The sequence below is a fragment of the Salmo salar genome, chromosome 09 (genome assembly GCF_965601325.2).
Source record: "Salmo salar chromosome 09, fSalSal1, whole genome shotgun sequence".
In the NCBI taxonomy this organism is placed as follows: Eukaryota; Metazoa; Chordata; class Actinopteri; order Salmoniformes; family Salmonidae; genus Salmo; species Salmo salar.
This window is the reverse complement of record NC_138299.1, coordinates 163,991,323-164,003,912: the sequence shown is the minus strand read 5'-3', so window position 1 is coordinate 164,003,912 and position 12,590 is coordinate 163,991,323. Positions and strand designations below refer to the sequence as shown.

Genomic DNA, 12,590 nt, shown 5'->3' with positions numbered 1-12,590 from the left:
ACTGACCAGCTGGTCCTGGGTTGTATGACCAGCTGGTCCTGGGTTGTATGACCAGCTGGTCCTGGGTTGTATGACCAGCTGGTCCTGGGTTGTATGACCAGCTGGTCCTGGGTTGTATGTTGGATTCATCTAATACTGACCAGCTGGTCCTGGGTTGTATGACCAGCTGGTCCTGGGTTGTATGTTGTATTAATCTAATACTGACCAGCTGGTCCTGGGTTGTATGTTGGATTCATCTAATACTGACCAGCTGGTCCTGGGTGTATGTTGTATTAATCTAATACTGACCAGCTGGTCCTGGGTTGTATGACCAGCTGGTCCTGGGTTGTATGTTGTATTAATCTAATACTGACCAGCTGGTCCTGGGTTGTATGACCAGCTGGTCCTGGGTTGTATGACCAGCTGGTCCTGGGTTGTATGTTGGATTCATCGACGACCTCAACTATGTGGGCTGAGCAAGTAGTGTGGTGTTTTAACACCTCTATTGTGTTGGTGCTATTTCACAGGGCATGGGAAGTAACTTTTATGGGATTTTAGTAGTTTTTGTGAGAGAGTATGTGTACTTGCTCTACAATATTCTGTTTGGCTGTATTCTCCCTGGTATTTATAATGACCGCAAATGTGTTTCAATTCCTTCATCAAACTCTGTATTGCTTTGGGTCACAAGCATTGCTTTGGTTGTATGGGAATACAATTTAGTGTTAAACCGTCTAGCTGTGTTCCCTTACAGATGATATTTATCTTCTGTTTGTGCTTGTCAGGCTGGCTTGTATGTGTAGAACTACACCACACTTTTCAATTCAGTTCAATCAGCGATATAATATTTACCAAGAGAAATGTGAGCTCCATTGGTTGATGAATGTAGGCCTGGCTGTAGCCTTGCCGTTCTGATCCGCTACAACTACGTAATAAACCAAATCATATGTTCAATATATACTCTAACATGAAGGGTGAGAAAACACAAAGGACATTTGCAACGTCATCTACCTTTCTTCGTACGCTTTTTATTTAGTATCTAGATGGGGATAATCAGTGTCTACAAGACAACCTAAACACGCCAGCAGGTGTCTCACAATCACTGTCTATTTTGGTCATGGTTTCTGGAGAAAATGTTGCTGAGAAAATAACAACAGTATGGCGGAAGTACAGGAAAAAAAAAGTTCCCGACAACTTGAGTTTGCGAATAGCACCTGTTAGAATTTAGAGGCCACGTTTAAAGGGAGAGCAGCCTAGAGGCCACGTTTAAAGGGAGAGCAGCCTGCTGCTTTAGACTGTCCCCTATTGGTGGTGATAATCTACATAGTTATTCTGCTTTAGACTGTCCCCTATTGGTGATGATAATCTACATAGTTATTCTGCTTTAGACTGTCTCCTATTGGTGATGATAATCTACATAGTTATTCTGTTACTTTAGACTGTCTCCTATTGGTGATGATAATCTACATAGTTATTCTGCTTTAGCCTCTTGAGGATACCCTAGGATAGGGGGCGCCACAGCGCATTTTGAAAAAAAATCGTTCCCATTTTCAACGGCCTACTAATCAAACTCAGAAGCTAGGGCATGCATATACTTATTATATATGGATAGAAAACACCCTAAAGTTTCTAAAACTGTTTGAATGGTGTCTGTGAGTATAACAGAACTCAAATGGCAGTCAAAACCCCGAGACCGATTGAAACAGGAAGTGGAATTCAGAATTGTGGACTCGACTTCTCATCTTTCCCTATAAATCACACCGTTAACCATGGTTCAGTGAGCACTTCCTATTGCTTCCACTAGATGTCGCCAGTCTTTTCACAGTGGTTTGAGCCTTATACAGTCGAAACTCAGTGAATGAGACGCGTTGGAAATTGGTCACAGGGGATGGGCCATCACCATTATGACGCCGGCGGCCATGTCTACCCCCACCTTTGGAAACGGTTTTAAAGGCAATGACATCATCCCCCTCGAATCTTATTGGCTCTCTTGGTGTTACAGGCCCTGAAGATTAATGTTTTACAACGTTTGACATGTTTGAACGAACCTACAGGCGGGAGAATCTCATTTTATCCGGAACTTCAGCCCTGCGCTTGGAGAGAGCCATAGGACGCGCTACCAACAGCAGGCTAATGGAACGTGAAGTATGGACTTTTTGACCGAAAATACATCTGTTGTGGACCTGGGATGCTTTCTGATGAAGACAACTAAAGGTAGGCGATTATTGACAATATTATACAAGATGAGATGTGACATGCGATTGTTTCCAAGATGGCGCCGAGCTCTGTATATTAGCTCATTTTCTGAGTATCGCATCTCCTTTTATCGCAAAGTGTGATTACCCAGTAAAGTTAATTTAAAATCTGGTATGACAGGTGTTCTCAAGAGATATTCATCTATAAATGCTAGATTGACAATATAAATTTAAAAAATCGTTATCGGATAGTAAATTAGGGAATTGTAGCATTGTTTACCGGGACGCATTTGAGGGGAAATTATTTAGTCAACGTCAGACAGAGATGTAAAATGCTGTTTTTATATATAATATGACCTTTATTGAACAAAAGATGCATGCATTGTATAACATGATGTCCTAGGGGTGCCATCTGATGAAGTTTGTAAAAGGTTAGTGCTACATTTAGCTGTTTTTTGATTATATGTGATGCAAGTGGTTGGTCGGAAATGGCTATGAAGCTGCTTTTTACGATGGACTCATCTAACATAATCTAATGATTTGCTTTTCCTGTAAAACCTTTTTGAAATCGGACGACGTGGGTCGATTCAGGAGAGGTGTATTTTTCGCTGGATTTTGATCCCGCTGACGGGATGAGACGCTGGAGAGGATAAGCAAGCTATCCATGCTAACATGCTAGTGCAATATGATGAAATGTGCTGCTCAAGAATTGGACACCGTTTCTGTAGAAATGCTAATGGTAAAAAGCCTAGTTTGGGTTTTCAAAGGAAGAGAGCAGTGATTCAGGCCCCATTTTAGAGGAGCTAATCGATCAGGCAGCATAAAATATTAATGTAGGCCTCCCACCAGCACAGAGAGAGCAGGGCGAGTGAAACAGAGTGCTGTCTGGACACTGCTAGGGGAGAGGGAGAGAGAGGGAGAAAGAGGAGGAGAGAGGGATAGAGAGAGACGCCTCTCTACAGACCAGACCAGTCCCATGTAAGAAATGGGGGGTAGAGCATGGCGCTTGCAACTCCAGGGTTGTGGGTTCGATTCCCACATGGGACCAGTACAAAAACGTCACTCTGGATAAGAGCGCCTGCTAAATGACTAAAATGACAAATGTAAGGAGAGAGGAGAGGAGAGGAGAGGAGAGGAGAGGAGAGGGAGGAGAGGAGAGGAGAGGAGAGGAGAGGGAGGAGGGAGAGAGAGAGGGGGGGGGGGGGGGGGGGGGGGGGTGGACAGACAGAGGGGAGAGGAGTGAACATATGGAATGAGGGTACAACTACTGAAGAGAGAGAGAGAGAGAGAGAGAGAGAGAGAGAGAGAGAGAGAGAGAGAGAGAGCGAGAGAGGGGGGTTGTCCTGGGCTGTTCTAGCTAGCGGTTAGTCCACACACACATGTGGACACCCCTGACAGGTGTATAACATTGAGCACACAGCCATGCCATCTCCATAGACAAACATAAGCAATAGAATGGCCCATACCGAAGAGCTTGTTGACTTTCAACGTGGCACCGTCATAGGATGCCACCTATCCAATAAGTCAGTTCTGCCCTGCTAGAGCTGCCCCAGTAAACTGTAAGTGCTGTTATTGTGAAGTGGAAATGTCTAGGAGCAACAACAGCTCAGCAGCGAAGTGGTAGGCCGCACAAGCTCACAGAAGGGGACCGCCTCGCGCTAAATCGCCTGTCCTCGGTTGCATCATTCACTACTGAGTTCCAAACTGCCTCTGGAAGCAACGTCAGCATAAGAACTGTTCATTAGGAGCTTCAGGAAATGGGTTTCCATGGCAAAGCAGACACACACAAGCCTAAGATCACCATGTGCATTGCCAAGTGTCGGCTGGAGTGGTGTAAAGCTCGACGCCATTGGACTCTTGAGCATTGGAAACGCGTTCTCTGGAGTGATGAATCTGCACCATCTGGCAGTCCTACGGACAAATCTGGGTTTGGCGGATGCCAGGAGAACGCTACCTGTCCGAATGCATAGGGCCAACTGTAAAGTTTGGTGGCGGAGGAATAATGGTCCGGGGTTGTTTTTCTTAGTTCCAGGGAACGGAAACCTTAACACTACAGCATACAATGAGATTCTAGACAATTCTGTGCTTCCAACTTTGCCCTTCCCTGTTTCAGCATGACAATTGCCCCGTGCACAAAGCAAGGCGCATACTGAAATGGTTTGTCGAGATCGGTGTGGAAGAACTTGACTGGCCTGCACAGAGCCCTGACCTCAACTCCATCGAACACCTTTGGGATGAATTGGAATGCCGACTGCGAGCCAGTTCTAACGCCCAACATCTGTGCCCTCACTAATGCTCTTGTGTCTGAATGGAAACAAGTCCCCGCAGCAATGTTCCAACATCTAATGGAAAGCCTTCCCAGAAGAGTGGAGGCTGTCATAGCAGCAAAGAGGGGAACAACTCCATATTAATGCCCACGATTTTAGAATGATGTTCGACAAGCAGGTGTCCACATACTTTTGACCATGTAGTGTATCTGTCCCACTACCAATTTGGCACATACTCTACTAAAGTCTTTCCTGTCCCCTGGCCTCTACTTACTGTCCAATTCATTGTGTTGAATTATTTGAGGTCAATAATAGAAAGTGTCTAACGCTTCCATATACTTTCTTAGTTAACCTTTTACTGCAGTGCGCTAAATCAGGGTCACACAGAGTGTTTCTGGGTAGTCTTAAACAAATCTACTTTGCAACAAAGGTATGCACCTCACACACATGGTTATGGCTTTAAAAAAAGAAGACACCTGTACCATGTCAGATATAGAGTTGAAATGTATAAAATGTTTCAGTTTGCAACCCAATATTACACTTTATATACATCAAAGAAGACTAAAATATAACAAAACTGTTTGACATAGAAACACCTGATTTTCGGCCTTTAAAAAAAAAAGAAATGTTGATTAATAACGCTATTAATAAATGTCTGCCCATGAGGCCCCTTGTAATTTGACTGCAGGAAAGGGTTTTAATACTATACAAATACCAGGTTAGTACCAGCTCAAAGTACTAGCTCAAAGTACCTTCTAAAGGGGCACTACACCACCTTTTAAGGTTAAAAAGTGGTGAAGTGCCCTTTAATAAGTACCAGCTTAAAATGGCTGTAAAATAAAGCAACTGCAGTAATACCACACAAAAAAGAGATAGTAAAATCCTCACCAAGTTTCCCACAAACAGCACCTCCTCAAAGTGCGGGGTCATGGGATAGTGCTCCATGGCCATGAACAGGGTGTTGAGGACGATGCAGACGGTGATGGCCAGGTCCACGAAGGGGTCCATGACGATCAGGTTGACAATCTCCTTGATCTTCAACCAGATGGGACAACACTCCCAGATGAGGACCATGTTGGAGAACTTATACCACCACGGTGGACAACTACGCTGAGACTCCTCCAGTTCTGAGAAAAGTGTTATAAGAATATATCAAAAATCAAAACAATAGAAAAGTCCACAACAGTGCAAACACTGTCCCCGCCAACATGTCCCCGCCAACGTGTCCCCGCCAACGTGTCCCCGCCAACATGTCCCCGCCAACAGTGTCCCCACCAACGTGTCCCCGCCAAAATGTTACCCAGGCAGGCTAAAGGAAATGCTTCAAGTATTTGAAAGAAAGCAAATAGTATTTGAATTAAGGTCTGCTACTGATAAATGTTACGAAATAATAATACATTCTGTATATGAGATATATAATAATATGTCTGTCATGAAGTATCTGTCAGTACATGATGCAGTATCTGTCAGAATGACAATATATACACAGAGTGTACAAAACATTAGGAACACCTGCTCTTTCCATGACATAGACTGACCAGGCAATTCCAGGTGAAATCTATGATCCCTTATTGATGTCACCTGTTAAAGGATTTTTAAGCATTGAGACAATTGAGACACGGATTGTGTATGTGTGCCATTCTGAGGGTGAATGGGCAAGATAAAAGATGTAAGTGCCTTTGAATGGGGTATGGTAGTAGGTGCCAGGCGCACCAGTTTCAGTGTGTCAAGAATTGCAACGCTGCTGGGTGTTTCACACTCAACAGTTTTGCATGTGTATCAAGAATGGTCCACCACCCAAAGAACATCCAGCCAACTTCACACAAATGTGGGCAGCATCAGAGTCAACATGGGCCAGCATCCCTGTGGAACGCTTGACACCTTGTAGAGTCCATGCCTCAACGAACTGAAGCTGTTCTGAGGGCAAAAGGGAGTTCAATTCAATATTAGTAAGGTGTTCCTAATGTTTGTACATTCAGTGTAGTTAGAGATATAGGAGAATTAGAACTGTTCGTCCAATGAGCGAGCAGGGCACCTCAGTTGAGTCCCGTTTGGGGAACAAGAAAGTCTATCAATAAAAATCTGATCTGATCTACAAATAACTGTTCCTCCAAAATGAGGACCTCTAAGGTAAGAGACGGTTTAGACTAAGAAAAATAAGCCTCAGGTTTGGAACTTTTTCATTTATACTGTCAGCTGAAAACAATAGAGCATGGGAATAGCTAGTTAGTGTAGGGAGATGTAAAGTATAGTTAGTGTTGGGGCGGCAGGTAGCCTAGTGGTTAGAGCATTGGGCCAGTAACCGAAAGGTTGCTAGATCAAATACACGAGCTGACAAGGTAAAAATGTGTCATTCTGCCCCTGAACAATGCAGTTATAGGATGTGTAGGGTGATGTATAGTTAGTGTAGGGAGATGTATAGTTAGTGTAGGGAGATGTATAGTTAGTGTAGGGAGATGTGTAGGGAGATGTATAGTTAGTGTAGGGAGTTGTATAGTTAGTGTAGGGAGATGTATAGTTAGTGTAGGGAGATGTGTAGGGAGATGTGTAGGGAGATGTGTAGGGAGATGTGTAGGGAGATGTATAGTTAGTCTAGGGAGATGTGTAGGGAGATGTGTAGGGAGATGTATAGTTAGTCTAGGGAGATGTGTAGGGAGATGTGTAGGGAGATGTATAGTTAGTGTAGGGTGATGTATAGTTAGTGTAGGGAGATGTGTAGGGAGATGTATAGTTAGTGTAGGGAGATGTGTAGTTAGTGTAGGGAGATGTGTAGTTAGTGTAGGGAGATGTGTAGGGAGATGTATAGTTAGTGTAGGGAGATGTGTAGGGAGATGTATAGTTACTGTAGGGTGATGTGTAGGGAGATGTATAGTTAGTGTAGGGAGATGTGTAGGGTGATGTTTAGTTAGTGTTGGGAGATGTATAGTTAGTGTAGGGAGATGTGTAGGGAGATGTATAGTTAGTGTAGGGAGATGTGTAGGGAGATGTATAGTTAGTGTAGGGAGATGTGTAGGGAGATGTATAGTTAGTGTAGGGTGATGTATAGTTAGTGTAGGGAGAAGTGTAGGGAGATCTATAGTTAGTGTAGGGAGATGTATAGTTAGTGTAGGGAGATGTATAGTTAGTGTAGGGAGATGTATAGGGAGATGTATAGTTAGTGTAGGAAGATGTATAGTTAGTGTAGGGAGATGTGTAGGGAGATGTATAGTTAGTGTAGGGAGATGTATAGTTAGTGTAGGGAGATGTGTAAGGAGATGTATAGTTAGTGTAGGGTGATGTATAGTTAGTGTAGGGTGATGTATAGTTAGTGTAGGGAGATGTATAGTTAGTGTAGGGAGATGTATAGGGAGATGTATAGTTAGTGTAGGAAGATGTATAGTTAGTGTAGGGAGATGTGTAGGGAGATGTATAGTTAGTGTAGGGAGATGTATAGTTAGTGTAGGGAGATGTGTAGGGAGATGTATAGTTAGTGTAGGGAGATGTGTATGGAGATGTATAGTTAGTGTAGGGAGATGTATAGTTAGTGTAGGGAGATGTGTAGGAAGATGTATAGTTAGTGTAGGGAGATGTATAGTTAGTGTAGGGAGATGTGTAGGGAGATGTATAGTTAGTGTAGGGTGATGTGTAGTTAGTGTAGGGAGATGTATAGTTAGTGTAGGGAGATGTGTAGGGTGATGTTTAGTTAGTGTAGGGAGATGTATAGTTAGTGTAGGGAGATGTATAGTTAGTGTAGGGTGATGTGTAGGGAGATGTATAGTTAGTGTAGGGAGATGTATAGTTAGTGTAGGGAGATGTGTAGGGAGATGTGTAGGGAGATGTATAGTTAGTCTAGGGAGATGTGTAGGGAGATGTGTAGGGAGATGTATAGTTAGTCTAGGGAGATGTGTAGGGAGATGTGTAGGGAGATGTATAGTTAGTGTAGGGTGATGTATAGTTAGTGTAGGGAGATGTGTAGGGAGATGTATAGTTAGTGTAGGGAGATGTATAGTTAGTGTAGGGAGATGTATAGTTAGTGTAGGGAGATGTGTAGGGAGATGTATAGTTAGTGTAGGGAGTTGTATAGTTAGTGTAGGGAGATGTATAGTTAGTGTAGGGAGATGTGTAGGGAGATGTATAGTTAGTGTAGGGTGATGTGTAGTTAGTGTAGGGAGATGTATAGTTAGTGTAGGGAGATGTGTAGGGTGATGTTTAGTTAGTGTAGGGAGATGTATAGTTAGTGTAGGGAGATGTATAGTTAGTGTAGGGTGATGTGTAGGGAGATGTATAGTTAGTGTAGGGAGATGTATAGTTAGTGTAGGGAGATGTGTAGGGAGATGTGTAGGGAGATGTATAGTTAGTCTAGGGAGATGTGTAGGGAGATGTGTAGGGAGATGTATAGTTAGTCTAGGGAGATGTGTAGGGAGATGTGTAGGGAGATGTATAGTTAGTGTAGGGTGATGTATAGTTAGTGTAGGGAGATGTGTAGGGAGATGTATAGTTAGTGTAGGGAGATGTATAGTTAGTGTAGGGAGATGTATAGTTAGTGTAGGGAGATGTGTAGGGAGATGTATAGTTAGTGTAGGGAGTTGTATAGTTAGTGTAGGGAGATGTATAGTTAGTGTAGGGAGATGTGTAGGGAGATGTGTAGGGAGATGTATAGTTAGTCTAGGGAGATGTGTAGGGAGATGTGTAGGGAGATGTATAGTTAGTGTAGGGTGATGTATAGTTAGTGTAGGGAGATGTGTAGGGAGATGTATAGTTAGTGTAGGGAGATGTGTAGTTAGTGTAGGGAGATGTGTAGTTAGTGTAGGGAGATGTGTAGGGAGATGTATAGTTAGTGTAGGGAGATGTGTAGGGAGATGTATAGTTACTGTAGGGTGATGTGTAGGGAGATGTATAGTTAGTGTAGGGAGATGTGTAGGGTGATGTTTAGTTAGTGTTGGGAGATGTATAGTTAGTGTAGGGAGATGTGTAGGGAGATGTATAGTTAGTGTAGGGAGATGTGTAGGGAGATGTATAGTTAGTGTAGGGAGATGTGTAGGGAGATGTATAGTTAGTGTAGGGTGATGTATAGTTAGTGTAGGGAGAAGTGTAGGGAGATCTATAGTTAGTGTAGGGAGATGTATAGTTAGTGTAGGGAGATGTATAGTTAGTGTAGGGAGATGTATAGGGAGATGTATAGTTAGTGTAGGAAGATGTATAGTTAGTGTAGGGTGATGTATAGTTAGTGTAGGGAGATGTATAGTTAGTGTAGGGAGATGTATAGGGAGATGTATAGTTAGTGTAGGAAGATGTATAGTTAGTGTAGGGAGATGTGTAGGGAGATGTATAGTTAGTGTAGGGAGATGTATAGTTAGTGTAGGGAGATGTGTAGGGAGATGTATAGTTAGTGTAGGGAGATGTGTATGGAGATGTATAGTTAGTGTAGGGAGATGTATAGTTAGTGTAGGGAGATGTGTAGGAAGATGTATAGTTAGTGTAGGGAGATGTATAGTTAGTGTAGGGAGATGTGTAGGGAGATGTATAGTTAGTGTAGGGTGATGTGTAGTTAGTGTAGGGAGATGTATAGTTAGTGTAGGGAGATGTGTAGGGTGATGTTTAGTTAGTGTAGGGAGATGTATAGTTAGTGTAGGGAGATGTATAGTTAGTGTAGGGTGATGTGTAGGGAGATGTATAGTTAGTGTAGGGAGATGTATAGTTAGTGTAGGGAGATGTGTAGGGAGATGTGTAGGGAGATGTATAGTTAGTCTAGGGAGATGTGTAGGGAGATGTGTAGGGAGATGTATAGTTAGTCTAGGGAGATGTGTAGGGAGATGTGTAGGGAGATGTATAGTTAGCGTAGGGTGATGTATAGTTAGTGTAGGGAGATGTGTAGGGAGATGTATAGTTAGTGTAGGGAGATGTGTAGTTAGTGTAGGGAGATGTGTAGTTAGTGTAGGGAGATGTGTAGGGAGATGTATAGTTAGTGTAGGGAGATGTGTAGGGAGATGTATAGTTACTGTAGGGTGATGTGTAGGGAGATGTATAGTTAGTGTAGGGAGATGTGTAGGGTGATGTTTAGTTAGTGTTGGGAGATGTATAGTTAGTGTAGGGAGATGTGTAGGGAGATGTATAGTTAGTGTAGGGAGATGTGTAGGGAGATGTATAGTTAGTGTAGGGTGATGTATAGTTAGTGTAGGGAGAAGTGTAGGGAGATCTATAGTTAGTGTAGGGAGATGTATAGTTAGTGTAGGGAGATGTATAGTTAGTGTAGGGAGATGTATAGTTAGTGTAGGGAGATGTATAGGGAGATGTATAGTTAGTGTAGGAAGATGTATAGTTAGTGTAGGGAGATGTGTAGGGAGATGTATAGTTAGTGTAGGGAGATGTATAGTTAGTGTAGGGAGATGTGTAAGGAGATGTATAGTTAGTGTAGGGTGATGTATAGTTAGTGTAGGGTGATGTATAGTTAGTGTAGGGTGATGTATAGTTAGTGTAGGGAGATGTATAGTTAGTGTAGGGAGATGTGTAGGGAGATGTATAGTTAGTGTAGGGTGATGTATAGTTAGTGAAGGATTAAGTATAGTGAGTGTAGGGAGATGTATAGTTAGTGTAGGGAGATGTGTAGGGAGATGTATAGTTAGTGTAGGGAGATGTATAGTTAGTGTAGGGAGATGTGTAGGGAGATGTATAGTTAGTGTAGGGAGATGTATAGTTAGTGTAGGGAGATGTGTAGGGAGATGTATAGTTAGTGTAGGGAGATGTGTAGGAAGATGTATAGTTAGTGTAGGGAGATGTATAGTTAGTGTAGGGAGATGTGTAGGGAGATGTATAGTTAGTGTAGGGTGATGTGTAGTTAGTGTAGGGAGATGTATAGTTAGTGTAGGGTGATGTTTAGTTAGTGTTGGGAGATGTATAGTTAGTGTAGGGAGATGTATAGTTAGTGTAGGGAGATGTATAGTTAGTGTAGGGTGATGTGTAGGGAGATGTATAGTTAGTGTAGGGAGATGTATAGTTAGTGTAGGGAGATGTGTAGGGAGATGTATAGTTAGTGTAGGGAGATGTATAGTTAGTGTAGGGAGATGTATAGTTAGTGTAGGGTGATGTATAGGGAGATGTATAGTTAGTGTAGGGAGATGTGTAGGGTGATGTATAGTTAGTGTAGGGAGATGTGTAGGGAGATGTATAGTTAGTGTAGGGAGATGTATAGTTAGTGTAGGAAGATGTATAGTTAGTGTAGGGAGATGTGTAGGGAGATATATAGTTAGTGTAGGGAGATGTGTAGTTAGTGTAGGGAGATGTATAGTTAGTGTAGGGTGATGTATAGTTAGTGTAGGGAGATGTATAGTTAGTGTAGGGAGATGTATAGTTAGTGTAGGGAGATGTGTAGGGAGATGTATAGTTAGTGTAGGGAGATGTATAGTTAGTGTAGGGAGATGTATAGTTAGTGTAGGGAGATGTGTAGGGTGATATAAAGTATAGAGGCAGTACCCTCTGCTAGTGTGTTGGTGATGACGCTCATGACACTGTTGGCCCGCTCTTTCCCTCCGAAGGAGGTATTGAGCTGGTCCATAGACACCATCAGGGAACCAGACAGCTTCTTCTTCACCTCAACCTCAGTAGTGGGCTGCCAGGAGGAAGAAGAAGAATCAAGCACTAATGGTAGTCAAACCATGAACACCACCACACATCGCCGTCGCTGGCCAGGGAGGGAAGTGCACTTGTAACAAGATTGGATTAGATTGGACAGAAGGGTGGGATAAATTGTAAGTTCGTACATATTTGTTTGGCACACATGGTAGTAATGTATTTCTCTTGTTGTCGATGGATGCTGATGGTAGGGAGAGTATATTGTGTCTAGAAACATGCAGGTCATTCACAGCCAGAGTGAGAGCAGCAGTTTAGGGAAATTTGACCTTACAGTGATTACATAAAACTTGAATATTTGAATACTCAGAAATTGAGCAGGGATGTGTTTTGTATGTGTGTGTATGTATGTACAGTATTCACAGTGTGACTTACCTATTCTCTGAACCAACCATTACTCCTGTACCCTGCCTAAATGTGCCAATCCTGTCACTATATTTCACCCCTCTAACCATTCTCCTATCCTTAACGTATTTTTTGACTCTAGAATATCACCTTCAAGTCCTGTAACAAATCCTGTAGCATTTGAAGAGAACGTAGAGGGAAG

At 42.7% G+C, this 12,590-nt stretch overlaps 1 protein-coding gene across 1 annotated transcript in view; it reads right to left on the bottom strand.

Annotated features, from left to right (window-relative positions):
• LOC123724150 (sodium channel protein type 8 subunit alpha-like) overlaps nt 1-12,044 on the bottom strand; it is a 62,554-nt gene extending 50,510 nt beyond the window's left edge. Inside the window, exons 1-2 of the mRNA XM_082955562.1 lie at nt 11,888-12,044; nt 5,327-5,565 (exon numbers count right to left, since the gene is read on the bottom strand). Of these exons, the coding sequence (XP_082811688.1) occupies nt 5,327-5,565; nt 11,888-11,978 (330 nt within the window). The 5' untranslated portion in view covers nt 11,979-12,044. The remainder of the gene's footprint in view (nt 1-5,326; nt 5,566-11,887) is intronic.
• Nucleotides 12,045-12,590: the final 546 nt, after the last annotated feature.